Raw genomic sequence first — 24,988 nt, forward strand, 5'->3', positions numbered from 1 at the left:
CCAAAAACAGAATGGAGAGGATAGAAGGCCATCGTTCTCCACAAGGTAAACATCACAGTGCCCTTGCCCCACTTCTCTCACTGTGACAGCCGACTGCAATTGGAAGGGGACGGGGAAATCTTTGGATTTTCCATGTGTAACCCTTTAGGGTACCCAGGCTCAGAGAGTGGCTTCAGCGGATGCAGGTGAGACTGTGGAGGGGAGAGTGTTTCTCAGAATGTGGCCTTGGACCAGCCCCCAATCCCAGGTCCCAGACCAGTCCTCCCGGAACACAAGGCCCCCAGGTGAATGTGTGGTCACTAAAGAGCTGGGTGTCCTGGATGATGAATGGTGCAGGGAGGGGTGGGACAAAGGCCAGATCCTAAACGACTTGGGTAGGTGAACGGGAGGTTGGTAGGTGATGGCTATAGGGGTCGGGGGCATGGCGGAGTGGGCCCAAGGCTGGGATGATGGGCAGAAGGGTTGGTCTCCAGCTACCCCCAGGCAGGACATGGCTGACAGTAGGGTGAGCAGCTGCCAATGGAGGGGCCAGGACAAGTCCCAGGGTGGGTGAGGCTGCGTGGCCTGATACAGACTCGTATGGCTTTTCTGCACGTTGCTTTTTTGGTCTCCCTACTCATCAGCCTCCCTGCAGAGGAAAGCCCAGGAGTGGGGGAAGGCCAGTCCCTCGCTGCGCCTCCCAGCACAGCTGTCACCCCTTCCATCTCTGCCATCACTGCTGGGTGCTGGCTGCACAGCTGCACGTCTGCCAGGCTGCACACGGGTTGAGTGGCCTCACCAAGAGAGCTTCAATGATGCTTCAGAAGGACTTGCGCCTGATGACAGGCCAGCCCCTTGCCTGGCAGGGATGCTCCCAATTACTCTGCTTGCCGCGTGACTGGGACATGGCAGGGCCCTGGGATTCAGGCTGGGCGGAGTGGAGACGCGCCCCCCCCCGCCCCCCCACCCCAGATGGAGGCCCCAGTTGGGGGGCAGTACCAGGGGAGGGGATGCATGAAGGGCAATGCCCAGCTGTGGGCTTGCAGATGAAGAGGGACATGGAGACAGAAAGAAGAGCCTGAAAGGAGAAGCGGCCGGAGGGAGGAAGGGCAGATGGCAGGACAGTGTAGGAACTGTGCTCTTTAAGCCACTGGAGGGTTGAAATCAGAGTCACTAGCCATTCCAAAACTTTCCTCTTCCCCGGAAACCGTGGGGGTGGGGGCTGGGTAGGAGTCAGAGTCAGAGGTCGGATTCACCTCAGCCAGAGGCTCCCAGGAGTGAAGAGCTTGCGGGGCACTGGAATCGGCAACTGGGGAATATTCTAGCAATGCCTTCCTCAAAGTCCTCTCTGAAGAGAGGAGACCGATCTTTTGCTTAAGAGTCAACTAAAATCTTTTTTTTTTTTTTTTTTTTTTTAAGGGCAGCACCTGAGGCACAAGGAGGTTTCCAGGCTAGGGGTCTAATAGGAGCTGCAGCTGCCGGACTACGCCACAGCCACAGCCACAGCAACTCAGGATCTGAGCCGCGTCTGTGACCTACCCTACAGGTCATGGCAACGCCGGATCCTTAACCCACTGAGTGAGGCCAGGGGTCAAACCCGTGTCCTCATGGATACTAGCTAGGTTCTTTACCACTGACCTATGATGGGAACTCCACGATCACTTTCTTTAACAGCAGGAGCTGAGATTAACTGGTAATAATGAGAGCAGTCACAGTGACAACAGCAGCTAAACCTGTAGGACCTCCTGCCCTGCTTGTGTACATGAACTCCTTGAAAGGCTTTTGAAGAGATGGAGAGGCGGGCACCCGAGTTCTGGGTGGGAGGGCCGGTGTGGGGGTCTCCCTGGAGGGAGTAGGCCCTGGTCCTGCTTCTGTCTGGTCCTTTCTCCTTTCCTCCGTCCCTCCTCTCTCGCCCTTCGCCTACCTTCCCCGGGCCCTTGGAGGAAGCCGACGCAGGCTAACTGAATGCATAACTTTATTAAATAAATGCTTTGTCACGACAAAAGACAAAGATCAAGGAGTAACATAAATTATAAGTTGAATAAATAGTATACAGCAATCTTCACTTTTTTAATAAAACATGAGATCCTCCGGGGGTGTTTTTGTTTTGTTTTGTGTTTTATTTCCTTAGGTACAAAACCCTAAACGGGAGGCAAGCTCTTCCACATTCAGGTGAGTTCTTATCCCCCTTTTTTCATTTATTTATTTTTCCACAAACAGGTTTTGTTTGTTGGTTTATTATTTTTTTTTCATCCTTTTCACCAGTAAAGATTATGAGCATTTATTTAAAAAAAAAAAGTTGAAAACAAACAAACAAAAAGAGGAGAGAATAGCGCTATGGTATGTATGTATGTATGTCAAACTATAAGGAACTACGGTAATATGTGCTGTGGTTATTGCTGTTTAAACAAACAAACCGGTAGGCAACTCGGAATCTGAAGGAATCTTGTCTGACAACTGTCTATCCGTGTGGGCTACTGTGTGTGGTGGTGGTGGTGCTGGTGGAAGGTCCAGGACTCAGGTTGGTGGCTAGGGTCCAGAGAGGTGGGGTGAATGGGTGAGGAGAGGCTGGATCCCCCACCCCCCCAACCCCGCACCTCTCCTTTCCCCCATCCAAAAAAAAAAAGTTAAAGAGAGGAGGTCAGAGTCTGTGGAAATGGCTAAACTATATACTCCATTAGAAAACCAAGAAAGTATGTTTAAAAAAAGACATCAAAAACTTAAGGGGGAAAAAAAAAAGTGGAGAAAAGTGCAAAATCAGTCTGCACTTTAGTGGTTTTAAAAATAAAGACAGTACAACGCCCACGCTGCTGGCTGGTAACCTCCGTTCCCTTGTCCCACCACTTCGCAAAACTTAGCTTCCTTTCTCCAGGAAAGAAAGGAAATATGTCCCTCTCTGAGACCAGAGGGTTGCTTCTCCTTGGCCCACTCCTCTCTGAGATTCCCATCTGAGCTGGAGCCCTCTCGGGGGGCTGAGCTGAAGGAGGGGGTCTTGGCGGTTGCGTGGGCTGGCTGGTGGGAGAGTGGTGGTCCAGGCCCACCTCCCCAGAGGAGGTTGGTCCTGCAGGGTTGCCATGGAGACCACTGAGGTGGTGATGGGAAAATGGGCAAGGGGACGGGAGGTGGGACCACACGGGGCCTTCTGACCTCCTTCTGAATGTCTCCAGGCCTTTCTGTTCAGGCCTGGCTGTCTGAGAACTTTTGCATCTCTTCCTTCCCAGATGCCCTGCTTTGCCCAGGGGGGTGGGTAGGGCAGCTCTGGGGGTGGGAGGATCAGTCCTGGTGAGGCTTCTTTCAATCACCTGGCAGCAATGGGGGACAATGGGTCTCCACTGCGAGTGAGGCGTGAGTCAAAAGGGGATGGGAAGAGACTTCTGCTGGCCTGCGGGGCAGCATTTAGACTTGAGGCCACAGAGACCTAGAGTCTGAGGCCCACAGGTGAGCAGACAGTTGCCAATAGGCAGCCTGGGGTCAAGAGGATCCCTGCTCAGGACTTCACAGCTGGCAGCTCGCCACACCTGCCTTCCTGCCACCCTGTCCTGGCTTACCTTCCTCAGTGACTCCCTTCCCTTGAGCTCCCACCCTGGGCTCAGGCTGGACCTTCCTCTGTCTGAAGGTCCAGCATCCTCTCGGGGAGTGGTCAGCTGACCAGAATCACCCCTCTTCACACCCCAAGCGCTAGAAAGAGACTCACAGGTTCGGGTGAGTTGGTGTGAGCTCTGGAGACCTGAAGAGATGGGTGGCGTTAAACCAGGCCATAATCCCCCACCTTACGGCTGACAGCAAAGAGCCTAGGGAAGGAGCAGAGGCCCATTCAGAGTCCAGTAAACATCAGGCATTGGGCGGAAAAGAGCGCCCCTCTCAGGAACCAGGTCCAGGCCTTGGAGGGGTGGGGTATGCAATTCCTGGCTCAGTCTTTTCTTAGGGGTAATGGCACCCCAGTATCCACGTGGCGCATCCCAGAGAGACGACTGCTCAAGGTCCAGAGGAAGAACGGGCAGAAAGAGTGAAGTGGGAAAGGCTGACGATACTGGCCTAAGACGCTGACACAAGAGCCGGGGGCTTGGGGACAGTTGCGCAGAGAGCTGGGATATGCTGGCACAGCAGGTTGAGTAAGTCCTCAAAGCTGCCACCCCCATCAGGCCCTTTGTCCTATGAAGATCGACGGTCTTTCCTATCCCAGCCAACCATCCCGGTAGGGGTGGGGCTGGGTGAGCAGGAAACACCCCGCCATGTTCCAGAGCCGTGGGTTTTCCACCAACTGAGATGGTTTTGTCCTTATTCACTGGCCCAAGTTCGGGGCCCGGGTGGTCTCCATGGTGTCATGCCATTGATCTGGCTGGAGAGCTCCGTCCTCAGAGAACAGCCCTAGATCTGCCCATTTTTGGGGGGAGCCAGTGGCGAATAGGATTTTGCTTGGTTCAGAATCTGGCTGCCGAATGACAGCACCCCCAGAGTATCCATTCTCTGTCCTGGGCCTTTCTGCCATCCTCCACCCCAGGAAGGAAGCCAGAACAGAGTGGATGAAGAGCTTGACAGACTCTCTGGCTTCAGTTCGTCACTGTGGGGTGAAGCTGGGCACGTTGAGCACAGAGGCTTGTCCCTTCAAGACCACGGCCCATCTCAACCGAGCCTTGTTCCTGTCCAACACCTATAGTCTAGAACCCACCTGAAGATAGCCACCTTCCTTGGTTCAAGCTCATTTCTGTTCCCCCACCTTCCTCTCTTGTTCCTCTTAAATCCCAGAGAGCTTATTGGGTGGGGACCCAAGGACCTTTCTCTGGGCTTTGTCCCCTTTCCCGTCACTTTGCTCCAAAGCTAGAATAGGGAAGTCAGCCCCCTGTTTCTCCAGCTCCCTGCCCTTCACTGCATCTACTCTGGCCTGAACCATCACTTCTACTGTTTCCCTGTACTTAACCCTTCCACCTCCCTCTCCCTCTTGGCCATCTCTCATTTCAGTCTCTCTCCTGCTCTGCCAGCGTGCAGGCTGAGAGAGGCCTTCCAAATGCAGGCTCTGTGCAGCTGAAACGAAAAGGCTGGGCTGGACCAGTGGGTCCAACTTAGACCTGTTGGGTTCATTGGGTGTGGGGTCCAGAGACAGTGACTTCCAGAGGGTCTCAAGCTGAATGGGGTGTCCTGGAGGGCTTGGTGGGTGCGCCACTGGGTGCGTTCATCCACATGGCTTGGTGGCGTGTGAACACACGTGCACGTGGGAAGTCACGAAACTATCCAACACTGTGTCCCACAAAGGGATGCATTTGCTGCTCACGGAGAAGAGGCAACACTGGTATTGTGGGTGGTATTAGAAGAATATGGGTTTTCTTGGTTTACCCAGAATAAGGACATGCTTCAATGCCCCCATAGGAACTACTTGGAAAGTTAATGCAAACCTTTGACAGAAAGGAAGGAAGAAAGAAAAAAAAAAAGAAAGAAAGACGATAGATGTATATGCCTATATATGACTATATGGAGCCTTGTAGATAGATACAAGCTCACATTTTTTTTTTCAGCCTATCCTCCCCCACAGAGGCTGTCCTAGTTGTGAATTGAATGCAATGAAGGGCTGAAACCACAGGCTTCACTCAGCACGTGGTTTTAGCCACCCTGGAAGAACAGGTCTTCCCACGACTGGGGTGTGGGTTGAGTTCTCAGAGTCTGCATGGGGAGTGAAATATGCACACACACTTCATGTTCATGGATCTGTTCAGGAACACCTATCTCCCTAATATCACTCAGTTAGGAATTTGCTTTGTGTTGAGAGGAATGGAATGCATTTTAGTTTTTGTAAATTTTGGGGGGGAAGAGAGATCACAGTGCCGGGGGGTGGGGGGGGTGGGGGGGGAGAGGAAGGACAGGGTTCAAGCCGTGCAAGTTGCTGGCTGCAGGAGATCGATCCAGGAGAGGCACTGACACCTGTTGTTTTTTCCTTTCTTCCACCTGGGACATATCCAAACTGGGCAAATTCCAAGTGTGTCACAGAATATCACACCTGGGATCACACCTGCTTGTGCCCAAATGGCTCCCCAACTCAGGTCAGGGATGAACATAAAGGCAGATGCTTCCTGCCCACACTCTGCTTTTCCTTCTCACAACTATTCATCCTATTCATCCTCTCATACACACACCTGCTTCCCTCCCTTCTCTTTCTTCTGTTTTTCCTCTCTTGCCCTCCCTGTTCCTTCAACTTGCCTCAAAAAGAAAATCTTTTTTTTTTTTAAGTTGGGGGTCTCCTTAGCTTTTTGCATCTCTGTTGTTGCCATTTTCAAAGTTGAGACCTTGCCAGAGATTCCGAGGTCCTCAGTTCCCTCAAATAGATAGATATATGTATTTTTTTCCCCTTAAATGAGATGAAATGAGTGGCGTCCTGGGGTGGAGGGAGGCGCTGGCTGGAGTCGGGGCTGGGGGCGGGATGGGGCGAGGGAGGAAGGATGGGGAGGGGACGCATCACTCAACGTTGCTGCTGTCGAAGCTGTGGCACTGGAAGTCCCCGTCCACGTACTCCATGCCTGGCAGCTTCATCCCGTACTTGTCCACGCACCAGCAGATGCCACGTTTGCGGCCACGGGAAGGCTTGCACTGGCATGGGAGAGTGACAGGCAGTGAGGAAGGTTGTACCCTGCGTTTTGCTCCTGCCTGGTCCTTCATCTTCCCCACCCCAAGACAGACCCCCATCCCTAGAGGGTCGAGGGGGCTATACCCAACTCTTGGGGTCCTGGTGTCCACATTGCATGAGAGGACCTGGAGAAAAGAGCTGATTTAGGCAGCCTGCCCTTGGCTAACTCCTACAACTTTTTTTTTTTTATGTCACCCACTCAGGGTTTTCCAACTTGATATTCTCCAGGGAGTTATGTGGCCTGAAGATGATGATGATAAATTAAATAATTAAATAATAATAATAGGATGCATCACTTGTACAGCTGTATCATATACCAGACACCACTTAACACTTACTATACTGTAGGTGCTGTTCTAAGCGCTTTGCAAAGATTAGTGCATTATTCCCAAAAGCAGTTGAGAATAGTAGGTACAGTTACTGTCCATCTTACATGAGAAGCCAGAGGCAGAGACATTAACTAACTGGGGTAAGAGGACACAGCTCATATGCATGAGAGCCAAGAACTCACCCAAAGCTATCTGGCTCTTGACCCCTAACTTAGGTGAGAGGTCGGTGTCCTTATGAAGTGTCAGAGTCACCTGGGAGGAAACTTGTTAGAAATGCAAATTCCCGGAGTCCACCCCAGACCTAGAAATCAGAACCTCTGGGGAGGTAGGAGTTCCCATTGTGGCTCAGCAGATTAAGGACCCGACATTGTCTCTGCAGGTGCAAGCCCACCTCTGTTGGGCTCAGTGGGTTAAGAATACAGTGTTGACGTGGCTGTGGCATGGGCTGCAGCTGCAGCTGCAGCTCCGATTCAACCCCAGAAACATCCATATGCTGCAGATGCGGCTGTTAAAAAAAAAAGAAGAAAAAAAGAAACTCTGGTGTGGGTAATAAGCCCTCGGGGAGATGCTGATGCTCTAGAAATCTGAGAACCATTGCCCTGAGGTCGCGTGTACTCCTTCACAGGCTAAGATTGCTGGTTAACCAGCAGCAGAACTGCCCAAAGGGTGGCCTGGTTGTGAATGGTGCACTGAACAATTTCAGGTGGTACATGGTGAAAATACGTTTTAGAGTCATTCATAGTGTATATATTCAAGTGTCTGCATCAGAAAACAGCACAACAACTGTGTGACATGATTCAGGGATGGAAAGTTTCCTTTTAAAATGAATTCATGTACATAAGGTGAATCAGTGAAACCTCAATAGATTCTGGTGTAGGAGGGAATGGGGGGGGCATGACTGTGGTGTATGCAAGGCTATCCGAGGATATTAAGAATATTAACACACAGTTTTCAAGACCAGAAATCCAGGCATTTAAAGATGGAGGTTTCTGGCAAGGGCCTTTCCAGGAGCCCCCTGAACTTGGGGCATGATAGGAGGCGTACCTGCTTTCTCTTGTAGAATCCCTTGCGGTCACAGTTGGGCAGGTACACCGCGCGGGGCACCATGCGCGGGCTGGCTTTGAGCTCCTGCAGGGAAGCCTCCATGTGCCTGCGGCAGGGACCCTGTGTGCGGACAGGAGGGGTGAGAGGCATGGCAAGACCGGAGGGAACCACCTGATCGTGCAGAGCTCGGGGCTGGTGTGTGGGGGCTAAAGAGTCTGCAAGGGGAGTCACCACTCTTTGTTCTGATAAGCTGCAACCCAAGGTCTTCTTCCTGCCTCGCCGCCCCCCTCCCTCGCCCTAGGTATATCGAGCACTGCCACGCATGCTCATTTAGACTCGGGGCAAGGTCAAAGCTGGAGTGGTGGCAGAGGCTGCGGGTGCGGATGCAGAAGGAGATGGGACCCCTTGAGACTCACCTGCTCAGATTCCTGTCTCATCTCAGGCGCCGAGATGACCCGAGGGTGGGCGGTGTTCTCAGCTCCCCCCACGAACTTGGACTGGGTCAGCTTCTTTCTGCGGTCCTTCTTCACGGCCTCTGCCTTCAGCTCGGAGATGCGGGTGTGCTTGGGTCGGAAGATCTTGGGCGAGTAGGTCTCCTCCGCCATCTCGGAAGTGGTCGGCTCCTCGTGCTCGCGCGAGTCTCTCTCTGCAGGGAGGTGGGGCGGAGGATCAGCTTCTGCCGGCTGAGGCACAACCAGGCAGAGTCCAGGGCTCGAAGGGTTAGGGTGCAGGCATGGGCTCTCAGCCACCGTGGAGCCTACCAAACTGGGGAAAGCAGGGAAATAGGAATCCGGACGCGAACCAACACTCGTGTAAGTGGTGGGAGGTCCAGTAGAGCAAATCCAGGGAGACTTCATGGAGTAGGAGAGTGCTGGAAAAGTCAAGCTGATACAGCAGGGGAAGTTGAATGGGAGGCAGAGGACCTTCTGGTGAGAGGAGGTGTGGGGCAGGCTGTGGAAAGGGGCTTGCTTGTTTTGGGGGGCTGGCTAAGTAGATGGGGCAGTGGCTGGTGGTGGGGCTGTGATGGAAGAACACAGGCTGGAGATCTAGGTTGTTTGAAGGAAATGGGGGACTGCCAGCGTGTGTGCAAGAGGTCAAGTCATCATCTTGTGAGATCTTGGTGGCAAGGAACTGCTGGAGTTGAGGTATATCTGGACTTGGGGAGTGGAGGGTCCTGGCAGAGTGGTGGGGTCCATCCAGAAGGGCAGGAGGAGGGGACCTGGGAGAGCCAGAAATGTGGGGTCTGGTGGGGAGCAGTGAGGGTGGGTGGGTGGGGGCCATGGATGCCCAAAGCGCTGCTCCCTGCTCAGAGGTGGCTCTGTACTCTGCGCCCTGGGAGGCTGGGACATAATTCAACTCCAGGCCAGGAGAGGCAGACAGCTGGCTGGGGCTGGAGCAGTTATATATAGCAGTGACTTGGTGACAGTCTATACTTAGCTGACTTATGACCTTTAAAGGACTAGGACTTTGTTCATTTATTTCTTGATCTGTTAATTCTACCCCCTAGCCCCCCACCCCCGGCCTTTTCTTGGTCCACAGATTTCCATGAAATTCTCATCTCACAGAGTCCCAGGCCCTCCTCTCAGCTCCTTGACCCCACCAGCCTTGGCAGACCCTGGGTGGGGTCGATCTTCCCAGGTGGGCAGGGTGTGGCCAGGATGCCCAGAGTGAGAGCCAGTGCAGGGCAGGGCAGGGCAGGGCCGTGCAGGCGGGGACAGGGGACCCCACTTTCATTACCCTCTTTTCAAATTCTAGAAAAAGAAAATGGGGCTTTAGTAGTAATGCCAAATACCTCAAATAGAGAGTGAAGGAAAATTCTGTTCTCCACCCTCATGGCTCTCACTGGGCTACCCAGGAACCTGACGGCAAGGCACAGGGATGAGAAAAGGAGGAGAATCTGAGGTGGGTGAGGGGAGGTATGGGGGAAGAGCAGCTTGGTGAGAAGACATTGGTGTCTCCAGGGCAGGAGCTCTCGGCCCAGGGGAGGTTCCAGGAGGCATTTGGAGGCTTGGCCTAACCTAATCAGGAGGGCAGGTGGTGAGAAGTCCCCATGCATCTCTTGGCTGGGGATTTATCAAATTCAACGAATAGACATCCAGTCTTTAAAGCCCCAGCAGGGAAGTTTCCCGCCCTGAAGAAGCCTCCAGTGGTTTGCTGTGTTCTGGGTGGTTAGCTGATTTGGGTGTCTGTCCACCAGAGAGGAAGGGAAGTGGTCTTTGGAGAAGAAGTGGGGAGAAAGCAAATGGCTAACAAATGGCCAGGATCCCAGTCCCTGCTCTTGGCCTTTCACTCCCCTGCCCCCCCCCCCCCATGTCCTGACCTGGGGCTCTGACTCTCCTTTATCAAGATCTGCTGGGTGCTGAAGCAACAAGGCAATGCACCTGTTAGGCAGAGTGGGGCCTCCTGGGGATTAGCCAATGGAGAGATGTTTTGGTGTAAAAACCAACTTTTCTTGGTTGTGGGATGAACCAGAATGGGGGCGGGATGCAGAGCAGATCACAGCTGATTTGGGGGGCGGGGAGCTCTGCACACACTGAAAAATCACGGTGCTGTTATCAAGTAACACAGGCCCAAACCCGCAACCTTGTTCCGGGTGAGGGGAGGGCATGAGGAGGGGAAAAGCTAACCACAGGGTCACAGCTTCCTGAGTGACCTGACACTTGACTCAACCTTTCTGGGCATCACCAAGCATTCTGATCCTCACTCGAACACTGGGGTAGGGGAGAGGGCAAGACATGACTGCCCTTGAAAGGCTGGGATGTACCCTTGTGCTGCAGTAGGTTAAGGACCTGGCATTTTTTCTACAGGGGCATGGGTTGCTGCTGTGGTTTGGGTTCCATCCCTGACCTGGGAACTTCTGTGTACTGTGGGCACGGCCAAATATGTATATGAAATGAAAGGCAGAGAGCATTCTGGGGGGCATGGCCACAGCCCTTCCTCAATTGCAACTGTAACCAGATAAAGGGAGGGGAGGAGGATGAGAAGGCCAGATGCTGACCGGTGCAAGGAAGAAGGTGAGCATCTCCTTTAGGGGCTGCTCTGGCTTGTCCTCAGGGGCACCTGTGGAGCTGGGCTCCAGGAATCACCTCTTCACCGGGAGAGATCCCCGGAAACTGCTTACCTCCAGAGGATGTACCAGCTCCCAGAATTCCTCCAATGGACCCTCTAGTCCATCCCCCGTGTCCAGGCAGAAGCAAATATATGCACCCATCCAAGTGGTGTTCTTTTTAGTTCTTAAAGGCATCTGGGATGGGGGTGCCACCCTTCCTCCTCTGGCCACCTCTTTTGGGGACTCCCTGTCCCTTTGGTCAGAGGGGTCCCTCCTCCAATTGCCATGTCACCATCTTTTCTGGAGCTTCTCCCTCTGCCCTTGGTGGAAGTATGTTGGCTCATGGCCCCCTGTACATCAGCTGCTCTTCTCCAGACTCTTCACATTTTAGGAATTTTCCTGGGAAGTGCTGTGGGCCTTCCTTAACCTTGGGTCACCCTTCCTGGGAGGAGGATGGGGCCGTTAATCACGGTTCAAGAAACTTTGGGACAATTTACTTTGACATCTCTTAGTCTTTTCTATGAAAGTCTTAGCTTTGGGACTAAGCAAGGATGATACTAGGAAAACAAATGTAGATTCCTGTACCTTCTTTCAGGGACTCAAAATACTTTTGCAAACCCTCTGTCCTTCCTCCACCAAGGCAGGGTTCCTGAGGGCATACCCTCCCCAGTTTGCAGGCTCTTTGGCTGCTTATGAAGGGCAGGCTTAAAGTTTTGATGTCCCTCCCAGTTTTTGGTGCCATTTAACCCCATGGGACCTATTACTTAGGCAGCGGGAGAGTCGAGTATCAAAGATACTAAGCAGGGTCTTGTGGTCACCTGTAGGCTCCAGAGAGACAGCGGAAACTTGGAGCGGAGCCAGGGCAGAGCCACGAAGATTAAAGGGCTGGAAAGTAAGACTGGAGCTGGAATGCCAGAGCCAGCTAGCCCTGCTCAGCTGCTCTGTGGCCAAGTCATAAATAGGCTTTCAATTTGGGGAGAGTTTAACTTTTAGATAAAACAAGAAGGCACCAGTAGACTGGTGGCTCTTGAGCTGTTTCATCAAAAGAAAATGGAACAAGGTTGCAGAAGGGGAAGGGATTTAGGTGGGATATAAGGGAGGACTTCCTGGTGAAGCTGCAATCCAAGGAACTTAACTGTGCAGAGGGTTGTGGAACCTGATCGACCAGCAGGTCAGTACCTCCACATGACCAGTAGATGGCGGAGGAGACTGATGGCCAAGGCCCGTTGTAGCAGGGGCTGTAAGCAATTTTAAAATCAGGAGTCTGTGTGCCTCCCACTCCTACTTCTCTGACAACCTCACCCATCCTCCCCTCTCTGTGCCTCTGCGGTAGGCATTTAAAGAGTCAGGGAGATGGACAAGCAAGGACTGGAACGGACTCGAATGAGGTCAGGGGGAGAAGGCAGGATGAGACGGGGTCAAGGTAATCTGTGGGTAACCCCCTGCTATTTCTTTAATCTGCAACTGAAACAAGATCAGGGAAAGAAGAAAAACAGATCTAGGACCTCCCTTCCTATCTCTAGATGTCATTTGGAGAGGATGCTGCAGAGTGGGCAAAGGAATAAGGTATCTTCAATATTGTTCCCTCTCTGGGAAGCTGTGCAGGCAGGGCCCTTTAATTCCATCATCTATCCAGTGATTAAGGAAGCAAGAGCTCTTATATTGTCCTGATATTTATCTTTAGGGTGCATTCTGATTCTCTGCTCTATTCTGCCCCCAGTCCTGCCAGCCGGCACTCTGATGGCCCCAGCCCCTGCCATGTGAGGGTGGCCAATTCAGTTTCTCCTTCATTCATAAGGCGCTGCCCATTCACACAGATACAGCAACACCCACTGAGGCAACACGAAAACCTGCTTGAGCACTATGCCATCCTCATGTTCCAGCAAACCCAGCAGGTGTTTGGGTGAGGCTGCAGCTTCCGCGGATCAAGAGGCACTGCTACTCGCACTGTAATTGCCAAAATGCACTCTATACCCAAGCTGACCACTCTCTCCAACCTTGCCCTCTTGCTGCATCTGTTCTCCTGCAGGGGCAGGATGATTCAGCAGCAGAATCAGGCTAGTGCTCTTCAGAAGCATTCTCATTCCACCCGCTCCCCAGTCTCAAGGATGGGTGCGTTGTCTGGGACCTGCTGCTTCCTGCAATCAAAACTTCCACCCTGGCTTTTGGTTCTACCTTGGCACCACTGACAGCCTGGTGGTCATTTCTCACTTGAACTTGACCTATAATCAAAATTGGAGAAAATGGGTGGCTCAGATATTGTGACTTTGCTTACAGAAATTGAGGAAACTGAGATGTGCTCAGAACTCACAGCTTGAGAAGAAGGAAGGGCTTTGCCACTGGGACCTGGGGAAAGGAAGAATCTCTTTTTCTAGCCAGAAGATAAGATGGGTTCACCCAGAAGCTCTCCACAAGGGATGGAAAGGGGAGCTGGGTGGCCCCTGGCTCTCATTCTAGCTCCCTCTATGGAATTTAAACAGTAAATTTCTTAAGGGCAGAATGTTGTTATTTATCTTTGTCTCTCAATAAATAACCTTTGAATGGAGAGATGCCTGAATCTGGTCATGAGACAGAGAGAAGCAGGTCTAGGAGCAGTTCTGTGATCTAAGCTGGGGCATGTTAGAGCTCAGTGGGTGCCTGGTGGGTTCATGTCATCCATGCCCCTGCCTTTAAGCACAGTAACTGCTGCAGAGGGAACAAGGAGGCAGGCACGTGAGCCTCATAGGAGCAGGAAGAAGTAGGGTCCCCTGGATTTCCTGGGCTTCTTTGATCTGGGACTGTGCCATCTAGGACAGTAGCCATTAGCTACATGTGCCTAATGAGATAAATACATATTCGGTCAAGGTACAAATTCAGCTTCTCAGTTGCTCAAGCCGCATTTCAAGGGCTCAGTAGCCACATGGCCAGTGGCTACTCTGTTGGACAGCAAAGAGACAGAACATTTCTATTACTGTAGAAAATTCTACTGGACAGCTTATTCGAGGACACTGATCCACGTCTGGGTGGGGCCAGGCGCTCTGTGTCTCCTGCCCACTTTGCCCCATTTCCTAGCCAACCTGCAGTCTCCTGCTCTTTGCTACAACTAGAGGCTTATGGGAAAAATGATGGATCAGTGGCTCACTATTTAACAAAAATGTGAATCATGTCTCAGTCTCCTGAAGTCTGACCGTTTCCCAGCTGCAAAGGCCAAAGACTCAGTTACACTGCATATGCCTCTTTTGCATAAAGAAAAAGGGGACAGGGTGGTAGGGAGGACTGCAGAGGCTCCCAGGGGAGCTGCAACATCCCCACTCCTACCAGGAGGATCCCTGACCAGTGTCTGCTTTGGCCCAGGCAGACACTGGAAGATTCTGTTTTCTTTTCCTCTGTGGTCAGTAACAGACATGCATGTTCTAGGCTCTTCTTGACCTGAATTATGGGGGCTGAGAAGGAAAGGAGCACTGACTTTCCAAGAGGGAAAAAACCCAAACAACCACCATCCTAAGAAACAGTTGCAAGAAGGGAGGGTTGCAAGAAGACATGGAGGGAAGTCTTGCTGACTTGGGTGCAAGGCAGAGGCGGGGAGCAGAGTCAGTGACTGGATAGAGTAATAGGCTTACCTCGCTGAGCTCTGTTAGAGCCCCCACCCCATCCTGGTCTAGGAGAACCAACAGCCAAGTTGGCCGAGGTGGGTGTGGGACATCTCTATCGTGGGCAGATAAATGAAGACACCAAAGCAAGTTGGTGACACTTCACCAGCACAAAAAGCTGGGGTCCAGCTCACACATCCTTCACTGTAAAGGAAGGGTCCTCCTCATTCTCCCACTGCCCCCTCCCCACCCCGGGGACAAGTAGGATTCAGGGCCGAGACTCTGGTACACATTTATTGTTCCCTGGGAGGCAGCTGGTGATAAATGTATGCATGAGAAATACACACTATGCACAATTTACGGTCTCTCTAGACTTGAGGAAGGTGGCGAGTGCTCGGTAGAAATACCTATACACACCCCAAACCAGAAGGTAATGGAGGAATGAGGTAGGGAGCAGCCTTTGAGTGGTGGGGGGAGATGAGGAGATTGAGGAAGTGAGGGGCCATTTCTCTGACCAGGCCACACTCCCACTGATGACTCATCACAGACCATTGAGAACAGAACAGTTAGGTAGCCACATTCCCAGAAAAGTCCTGCATGACCAGAAGGGGGCGGCAGGGAGCAGATGGTTTGGAACCACCCACCCCACACACAAGAAGAGAGATTTGCTAGGGGTCAAACAAGGGAATATGTCCTGTCTGCCAATTAAAGCTCAGACTCTTTTCCATTTTGGCTTTTTGGGTGCAGGAGGAAGAGAGTAGAGAGAGTAGTTCTCTTCCTAGGTGTGGGAGGGGCCTGCCAGTGACCTCTGCCCTATCCAATTACGTGGTCACCAGCTGAATGTGGCTTCTGACCCTTGAAATATGGCTAGTGGGACTGCATTTTTTTTTTTAATGTATTTACTTTTACTTTTTTTTTTTTTTTTACTTTTTTATGGTCACATCTGCAGCACATGGAAGTTCCCAGGCTAGGGGTCGAATTGGAGCTGTAGCTGTGGGAGAACGCCACAGCCACAGCAATGCCAGATCCGAGACGCATCTGTGACTTACACCACAGCTCAGGGCAATGCCGGGTCCTTAACCCACTGAGTGAGGCTAGGGATCGAACCCACATCCTCTTACACACTAATCTGGTTTGTAACCGACTGAGCCACAACTGGAGCTCCCTGGATTTTAAATTTTATTTCATTTAACTTAAAAAACCAAGACCCAATTTGTTTTCTGGAAAACATTTGAGTCTGTCTGGATCAACTCAGGTTGAATCGCTTCTCTCAACTGTAAATCTTAGGATGCTTAAAAATACAGATCAAGTATTTCCAATGAAAATTTGATGTCTGAACTGAGATGTGCTATAAATGTAAAAGACACCTCAGATTTCAAAGCCTTAATATGAAAGAAAGAATATAAAACATTATAATTGTTTATTTTGAGTATATGTGGAAACTATAACATTTTGGAGATACATATATATATACATATCCATATATATATATATGAAAATGTCACCTGTTTCTCTTTACCTTTTTAAAAAATGTGGCTATTAGAAAGTTTGAATTACATATGCAGCCTGTATTATGTTTCAATTGAACTGTGCTATCCTAAAGGATCTGAGAGGCACCTTTACTGTGGTGACAAAGACACTGGGGAGCATGCCCAGTACAGCTGTGATGGTACAATCTAAACAGTTCAGGATAGCTGGGGCCCCCAGGAAACTTTTCTGCAAACCAGCAGAGGTCATACGAGGCTGGGTTTTGCATTCCAATTCAATCTGGGCCTTACTTCAGGGTTTGGCAAGGAAAGGCCTCTGATGGTCTAGGTAAAGGGATCAAAAATCTTATTTATTTGGCTGTCTTCCCCATAGATTAGACCACCAGATGAACCCTTGGGGGGTGGTATTTTAAAACAAATAGGTCATCTCATTTTTGATCCCTTCATCCAGACCATCAGAGGCCTTCCCTTGCCAAACCCTGAAGCAAGGCCCAGACTGAAATAGCCCCCCTCCCCGCCCCTGCCACCAAGGGTTCACCTGGTGGTCTAATCTATTGGGAAGACAGTCTTATCTTATCTGCCTCCTTCTTAGGAACCCTGCAAGGGAGGAGCTGCCACAGCCTTCAGGATGTATTAGGGTGGCTCTCAGCAGTTCCTCTGATCAACCTGAGCCCCCAGCCAGAATCCGGAGCCCTTCCTCTCCTCTCCTGAATATGTGCCTGAATGTTTTCAAAACCCTGGTGATCTTCTCACTCTCAACCTTATCAACCTTTGTGTGTATGTGGTTTTCTCGATTTTCTTTTATGCACGAATCCCCCAATCACTCCCTCAGCCCATCCCACCCCACCCCAGCTCCACAGAAGCCCTTGGTACTAGAGGCTAGTTGCTACGGGAAGCAGGCCATTCCTGTGCCTTGTGCTCCTTAGAGACTGAGGACCGATGCCCAGCCAAGGGGCAGCGAGGCCCCGCCTCCCTGCCCACATCAGGACAGCTCCCTGTCATTCAGGAAATGAGGTTTGGCACATGGACCTGAAGTCTGGGCTGAATGCCACCCCTTTCCACCCTCCTTGCCCCCATCCCTCACCAAACCACTGCCGTAAGCCAGCCTTGCTTGCAAGACTGTGTAGAAAAAGCGACGGAACAGAGAAGGATTGAAAATAAAGGGGTACTGCCTTCTCCACTTTGGGGCTGCTTCACTTCTTCCCCTCAAATGGAGCACCCCCAGTTCTGAGCGCTTATTTCAGCTTCGCAACCTCTGCTATAGGATGGCAGCCTCAGGCAATCTTTGCCAAAGGCCTCTTGCAGGTTAGACCAAGCCCAGGCCAGAGCCCTAGTGAGGAAGGAAGGAAGCCGGGGGTAGTGGAACAGAGGCCTAGAATCAACAGGACTCTAAGACTGAGTTCTAGCCCTGGGTTTGCCTCTCACCCTGCACTTTGGGCCTCAGAATCCTCATCTGTATAATGAAGACCTTGACTGCCAGGATTGCTGTGGGCTCCTTCCCGTTGTAGGCTTCTTTGGCCAATACCCAGACAGTTCCTGGAGAGACACTAGGACGGAGCTAAGCTGAGTGTAGGGCTGCAAGGCCATGTCACCTCTCCTAGAGATTTCCAATCATTCTTCTGGACTTGTGTTTAAGAAGAAGAACTTTTAAAAAAGACATCATAATAGAAATCATGGAAAAAATTGGAGCTGGAAACAAGAGTGGATTCTCTGGATATGTGGGGGGTGGGGTGCAGAAGCTTAGAACTGGCTTTTTTGGCTGATTTGCTTATTTATATTTGCAAATATGTAACCAATCTTATTGTTATTGTAACCAAACATCCAGGTTACAATTTAAGGTTGGTCTCCAGGGATTGCAAATTTTGGACCAACTCAGTAAAGATGCAAAACAAAAACTCAAACAAAACCCCACCAAACTGCTTCCTTGTCAGGGCAATCACTTCCTGCTCCCTCCACTTCTGCTTCCAGTGGGACCTCATTGGTACCTGGTCTGCTTGTGGCGTTTTTCCAGTTTCTGGAGGCAATGGGCCTGGAGTGCGGTGGTGCCTTCTCCAAAATTTTATTTTCCATACATTAAATAACTCAAAGTTTCAAAGACATTGCTCTGGTACGAAGTAAAAACTGTAGAGGACAAAGATCACCTTTTGTCCTGCTAGTTTCTCCCCTCCACCCTCCCCGTTAAGGGGACCAGGGCTTCTGTTGGGATTCCTGCTCCCATGCCCTTTGCTCTAACCCTCAGGGTGACCTCTGGCTCCTAGGTCAGCCCGGTCTTCCCTCTGCAGCTGCAAGCCCACCTGCCCCCTCAAATCCAACCCAAGCCCCAGGACTAACACACAGCTGCTGCGGCTTAAAATTCAAACCCTCAGGGGATGTCTTGGAGTTGAGGGGTGGAGAAGGAGGTGGGATAGGGGTGGGGGGGGGAGGGATAAGAAAGGGGAAAAAAAGAGAAATGGAAAGAAAATGGCCAACTGTGCTTACTCTTCCATTCTGAGCTGACACAGCAGAAGGAGGGGAAGAGAGGGGAGGGGGAAGACAAGAAAATTCAAGTTAAAAGCATCCTCTTGTCTTCCCAGCTCCCATTTTGGTTGGCTCAGGGCACAGCCAGCCTCTCAAAGACATGTTTCAAAGGGAGGGGATACGGGTGGGAAAGGAATCTGGCTCCTTCAGTTTTCCATGATCTTGTTCGACCCAGGCACCAATTTGGCCAATAAACCTAACTCAGGAACTTGACTTCAACATTGCATTTGGACCAGGCTGGGAATGGAAGCCAGGGTGATGGATGGAGGGCCAAACCCCTCAAAGAAGCAAAAGCTGAATTCATTTTTATTTAGGTAACTTTTTTTCTTTCCCAGAAGCATATTTTCTGTTCTTCCTCTCCTCTCTTATTTCTCAATGACAGAACTGAAACCCAGAATCCACTTCTCCCTATATCCCAAACTTAATGTTTCACAGGCGCAAGAGATATCTTCCAGACCTGGACAAGAATGCGCGCCAGTAAAGCCGCAAGGCTCCTTCTCCAAACAATGCCCAGAGCAAAGCTGGGTCCTTCGCTGACTCGGCCCAGCTCACGAGCTTGGTTCAATAAATAACTCCTGTCTCCCGCCTCTCTCCAGCCTCACACACATTGCCCTCTGTTTCTATATCTATCTTTGCCCCTGAACTGGCCAAAATAAAATGCAGAGCCCTGAGCGCTCCCAGCACCAGGCTTGCAGGCTCACTCCCTCTCCCGTTGCTCAGCAACGCGCCTAGCAAAACACCAGTCCCCGCCCGCCCGCCCTCCGCTCTTCCTCCAAGAAGCGTTGGCTGCCTGCCATCTCGCTCTCCTCAACTCCCCATTTCTGATTCTAGAAATGCATTTTTTTTTTGTTGGGGAAAAAAAAATCTATGTCTGTCTACTCACACACACACTCACACACACACACAAATCTATCCGGCAAACCGCGGGGGGGGGGGGGGGGGGCGGAAAGCCAAGTTCGCGCCGCTGTTACTGGTAGGGAAAAGTGGCATGGAGTGTTAGGAGGGCAGCAATTTTGGCTGAAGGAGGCGACACTCCCTCTCTCTCTTCGTTTTCCTCCGTTTAAGTACTGTCGCTGCACCATCTCCAACTTTTGGGGGACCCATCCATCCCTCTAGCCAGGAGCACCCACTGTCCGGGAGGAAGGCGTCAGCTCCGGCCGCGGGTCAAAGGCAGCAGTCCAGCAACGGCAGTGGGTCAGGCACCTGCCTTAGGCAGGGTGGAGTCTGAAGGAAGGACTGGGGTGGGGGTGGGGCAGGGCTGCTGCTCCATTGACTCAGAGGTACCTTGAAGGTGGGGGCTAAGGAAGAGGCTGCAGAGAAGTCTCTAAGGCTTCTTGATTGGGACAAAAGCCCATGTGTGCGTGTGCGTCTTAAACTGTTAAGTTAGATGCGCCAATTTACTCTCCTCCCAGCAACTGCGCGCGCGCTCACCCTCCACACCAACCACATCACACCGACCACACAGCTGGGCAAATAAAAGTGGGGCCAGAATGTGGCTGAGCGATACCTTGCATACTTTCGATGTGACCGGATTGTTACCCAGAGCGCTTGCTTCCAAGGCAGGAAATGGATTCATACCTTTTCCCCCGGTGCTAAGCTTTCCCAAATCCACATCCCACAAGATGAAGGAGGGCGGGATCGCCTTTGAAAAGTGGCTCTTAATAAAAATAACTTCACAAAGCGGCCTCTGGGGCCTCCACATTGTCTTCTCTGCCTTTTTGCCGGCTGCACTCGGGAGAAAGACTACCTCTTGCAAAGCTGGAGGGGTGGACAGGCAAACCCTGCAGGGTTGGGGGTTGGTGGTTCTTCAGGTTGAACCCAAGAAACCTCTCCTGCCTCTTCTCAAGCACCTTTCCTACATGATAGTGTCTGTAGATTGCAGTTAAAACTCGTGTTGGGTGCTCATAACGGAAGGGAATAGGAGGCAAGAAAAGCATTGTTCCCGTAAGAAATTACAGAATGAACATTATTTAGACAAGTCTTCACCCTTTTGGGAGAGGATCAATAGGTTGAAGCCTTGGAACTCAGACTTTCATGTACAGTTCATTAAACTTTTTTTTTTCTATTTAACATTTAAGACCAGGTAACTTCCCAAAGGAAACCCAGTCTAAGGGGCGCAGATCTGTTCTGATTGAACAAGGAGCTCTGTCAACCTTTTAAACCCTAGACTTCAGGCATTGAGAATTTGTGGGCGGGGCAGACCAGGGGCGGGGCTACTTGGAGGCGGAGGGGAGGCTCCGGGTGCTGGGCTTTTCGTCTCCGCCCCCTTGATTATGCATTCTGCGTTTCCAGGGCCCCTCTCGCATTTACACCACACCCACTTGTGATCAGGTTTGCTACTGAGTGGTGAGGAAAGAGAGTGGGGGATTAGCACTGGCAGAGAAGCTGTGATGTCTGAATTTCACATGTCTTCTGGCCTCCCAACCCTATTTCCATCTTTCTTCCTAGGTAAAATCTGAATTGGGACAGAGGAAAAGGAATTAAGACTCAAGGACAAAAACTCAGCCCAGGAACACCGAACACTTCCTGCCAGTCCCTTTCTCTTACTCCCCTCCCCCAACCCCTTACCTCCCAGCCGCGCTGGTCTAAAGTAATCTTTCCCTACCAGCGAGGGAAAAAAAAAGTATTTTGCATATTCATATGTTTTACAATCTACCACAATCAGTCAAGTCTAAATCGACGAGAGTGCACGTGGGAGGGGCATCGAAGTCCCCACCCAAAAGGCATTAGCTACCTAGAATGCGTGCGTGCGTGTATGTGTGCATGTAAGTGTGCGTGTACGTGTGTGTGTGTGGTGTGGCGGGGTTGGAGAATAGAAACGTCAAAGAAAGACTGGCGGGGGCGGGTAGGGGGTTGGGAGGGACAAAGGTGGAATTAGCACAGAAGACCGGTAGCGTCTCTCTCTCCCGGTCCTCAGTTAAAACAATATTTTAACAAAGGAATTTTTTTTTTCAAGTTTAGGACCCCCCCCCCAAAAAAAAACCGTATTGAGTGGATAGGGGGTGGGGTGGTAGAAGGAGATGATAACGTAAGGTGCACACTTTCGGAATGGAGATTGAGTACCTGGGGGTTTGGACCTAGAGACCAAATAAGAGCTCAGAGTCGGTATTCAGTCGAGGGGAGAGAGGTGGGGGCAGGGGCGAGGAGAAGGAGGGAAAACCTGCAGAAGCTCGGCTAACCGGCAGCCCGGGGTAGCAGGATCTGTCAGGGCTCGAATTCCAAGGTGCAAGGACCCTCCCCACCCTCCTCCTGGGCTGCACCCCGGCTCTAAGCCACTTGCTGGGCAGAGCGCGCGGGGTTAGCCTGTCCCAAGTCCCCCGCCCGTGCGCCGTGTAACTGCCTGGCACACTGAGAGCGCTCACCGATCTTGGCTTGCTCGCGGTAGCTCTTTTCGTTGAGGCAAACCCCGCGGCCGTGCAGCAGGGCGTGCAGCGGCTTCTCCTCGTCCTGCCGGGGGAGGCAGCGCAGCCCCTGGGCGCAGCGCTCAGTGTAGACGCCGCACGACTGCCCCTCCGCCAGGGCGCAGGTCATGCAGCAGCCGCAGCCAGGCTCCTTGACCAGCTCACAGCCAAGGGGGCTGGGGGGGCACATGGAGAGGGCTTTCTCGTCGCAGGGCTCGCAGTGCACGAAGGAGCCCAGGCCCTGGGCCGGTCCGGCACAGGCGGCCAGCAGCAGGAGGACCGCGGTGAGCACCATCTTCTCCGAGTCTCCCCCTTTACCTGGGGCGGGGCAGGAGAGCGAGAGTGCAAGGAGAAAGGGGCCAGGAAGGCGCGCGGAGAAATTCTTTTCTTTTTAAAATTTCTGGCAGGTAGAGCAGGTGCCCTCCCCCAGACAATTGCAAAATGCAGGGAGCGATGGAGGGCTGGAGTGCCTGCAAGCAAGTCCCAATTGCAAAGATTACAGACTTGCAACAGGTAGGGGGAAAAAGAGCAGCGCCAGGTGCACGCAGAGGGATTGGAGGTCAGAGAAACAAACCCCCAAGCCTGGCCTGGTCAGAATTGCAGGGGCTGGGAGGGAGCAAAAAATTGTCCCCCCCTCAAACAACAACCAGAATAATGAGCTCGGAGGCAGTGGAGGGGGGAGGGATAAAAATAGATTTTTCTTCGAAATTTTTGTTTAAAATCTCAAACTACACCCTTCTCCTTTCTAACCCTCAGCCGCCAGCGGCGCACGGCTGCCGCGGAACAGGTATGAGGCGGCGGCTGCAGCCGCGACGGTGGGGGGAAAATGTTGAAATCAAGAAATTAAAAAAAAAAAAAAAAAAAAAAAAGACCAAATCCAAACCCCTAACACCTCTTTCCTCCCACTCTGCCAGCACCTCTTCGAAATTCGCAGGTTCTACGTGAAGCTCGAAGAAGGGTGCAAACCGAGGAGGGGGTAATGAAAAGGAGGAAAAGGAAAAAAAAAAAAAAAAAAAAAGGGAAAAAACCCACACCGCTTTGCAGCTCTTTCCTAGCTCTTTTTTCCCCGGCAGAAGTTTCCAAAGAGACTAAAGGCTCGGGTTGAGCAGGCGCTTTTAAATAGACGGCCCCTGGCTGCCAGCCAGTTTGTAGCTGCAATTTGAGCTCCCCAACACCCAACCCAGGCAAAGATGCCAAGGAGTACAAACTCACACGGGGTGGGGGTGGGGAGAGACCTTCTAGACACACGGGGGCTCCCCTTCACTGCCTGAACAGCACCCTGCCCTCCCTGAAATGGAAAAAAAGGGGCCAGAGAGACAAGGCTGGGGCAGCCAAGAGGGGGGTGGGGTGGGGATGGGGGAGAGTTTGAACGTTCTTCCCAGCCGTGGATACAATAAGGACTAACTTGTCCCCCCTTCCCTCCCACCCCATAACCAGTCAAGGCCCAGGCTGGAAGGAGTATTTTCTTATTAGCCAACTGGACATATATACACTGCCCAAGAAATTCTCCCCTAATTTTGGGAAATGGCTGTCTGTTGGTGTATGAGTGACTGAATAAGGGGTGTGCGTGTGTGTGTGTGTGTGTGTGTGTGTGTGTGTTAGGGTGGGGAGAAATAAAAATAAAGGAAAAAATCTCTGAACTCCCCCCCCCCCCAAAAAAAAATCTGGGAAAGGGGATTTAATCTAGTGTTTCTGTTGCTCTGTGACGTGACTGTCTTTGGTCATATGGTGAAGAAGTGGTTACTTACCTTCAGTTACAGAGTTGGCCCAGGAAACCTCTGTGTATGTGTGTGTGTGTGTGTTGTGTGTTTTGTGTGTGTACTTGCAGGAAAGGACATTCATACCAGCAGCATTGTAGACAGAAATGAGTTACAGAGACCAGCACTTTGGAGGAAATGCTAGGTCTGAAAAATCTTGCCTGGGGGCCTAAAGTGTCCTGGTGTGAGGTTTTCAGGTGGGCAGAGTGGATGATCCTTCTATTGGGCAGGGCTATATCCCAGGAGGGAGTGGGTGACAGACCAGAGGGATCCTTTGTTATGAGCTACTCTGGTGCTAGCAGGCACAGCACAGGAATAGGAGCTGGTGGTGCCCCAGGACTTGCTGGTCCTGACCAGGAATACTGTTAGTCCATTGGAAACCTCAGACAATCTCCTGGGACACTAAGTCCCCTTCTTTCCTTAGTGAAATGAAAGAAAAGCTCAAGTCTTTAAAGAAGGAAGGAGGGGATTTATTTTTTTCCTGAACTGGGCATGAGTGGGCTGTGGCTTCAGAGCCAGAGCAGAGAGAGATGGGTAGCTATTTGCTGCCCCACTGGGTGGGGGGGCCCTTGGGGGCAGACTCTTACCCCTTAATATTTCATCCCCCTGGAAGCCTTCTAACTTCCCTTTGGAGAAGGGGCTGCATTTCATGGAGTTTGCCACTAGACTGCACCCTCCCCTATGATAAGAATTCCTTCCTCGGGGCTGCTTTCAAGAACATGTTACTCTGCCTGGGTTGGTTCAGAAGCATCTTGCTCTTTGCTGTTTACACACCCAGATCCTGAGGTCTCTTCCTACTTATCTCTTTGCCCACAAGCATGTTTTAAAATCGAGGCAAAAGTTTCAAGTTGTGCTTTTGTTCCTATGGCCAGAGGGGCTTTAGGTATCGGCTGGAAGAGGGAGGAGGAGCTGTGTGTAAAAATTAAAAAAAAAAAAAAAAGAAAAAAAGAAAAAAACCAGGCTCCTGAGCACTTCTTCTCGCTTGTGTCTGGGGCTCCATAAGATAGGGGGAAAATTAATATCCAAAACTTTGGTTGGAATATTTGAGGAGTGAGGGAGCCCATGTATTACTTTCCCCTCTGTGTCAAGTGCAGACGAGAAGAGTGGCTGGATGGTGGGTGGTGTGTGTTCAGGGCCCCTGCTCCTATTTCGGCACCAGCTCTGCAGCAGAGCCGGATCCGGGCACACTGGTAGCATTTAAGATGAATGGGGAGATTGTAGTGCTCCTTCCAGAGAAACATGA

General features: G+C 51.5%; 1 protein-coding gene across 1 annotated transcript; it reads right to left on the minus strand.

Annotated features, from left to right (window-relative positions):
- Nucleotides 1–2,076: 2,076 nt before the first annotated feature.
- Nucleotides 2,077–23,073, minus strand: IGFBP5 (insulin like growth factor binding protein 5). Its single transcript, XM_047773456.1, has 4 exons — nt 21,950–23,073; nt 8,382–8,611; nt 7,966–8,085; nt 2,077–6,555 (listed from the first exon to the last, which is right to left on the minus strand). The coding sequence occupies exons 1-4, from the start codon at nt 22,281–22,283 to the stop codon at nt 6,424–6,426; spliced, it is 816 nt and encodes a 271-aa protein (XP_047629412.1). The 5' UTR covers nt 22,284–23,073; the 3' UTR covers nt 2,077–6,423.
- Between the last annotated feature and the right edge of the window lie 1,915 nt (nt 23,074–24,988).

This window comes from Phacochoerus africanus, chromosome 3 (assembly GCF_016906955.1).
Source record: "Phacochoerus africanus isolate WHEZ1 chromosome 3, ROS_Pafr_v1, whole genome shotgun sequence".
NCBI classification, from domain to species: domain Eukaryota; kingdom Metazoa; phylum Chordata; class Mammalia; order Artiodactyla; family Suidae; genus Phacochoerus; species Phacochoerus africanus.

Excerpts from the sequence above, each read along its gene's own strand:
- IGFBP5 (XM_047773456.1), bottom strand. The coding sequence starts at position 22,283 with ATGGTGCTCACCGCGGTCCTCCTGCTGCTGGCCGCCTGTGCCGGACCG. Across the intron at positions 8,612-21,949 it reads CCGCGAGCAAGCCAAGATCG|AGAGAGACTCGCGCGAGCAC; the intron begins GTGAGCGCTCTC and ends ACCTCCCTGCAG. Across the intron at positions 6,556-7,965 it reads GATTCTACAAGAGAAAGCAG|TGCAAGCCTTCCCGTGGCCG; the intron begins GTACGCCTCCTA and ends CTCCCATGCCAG.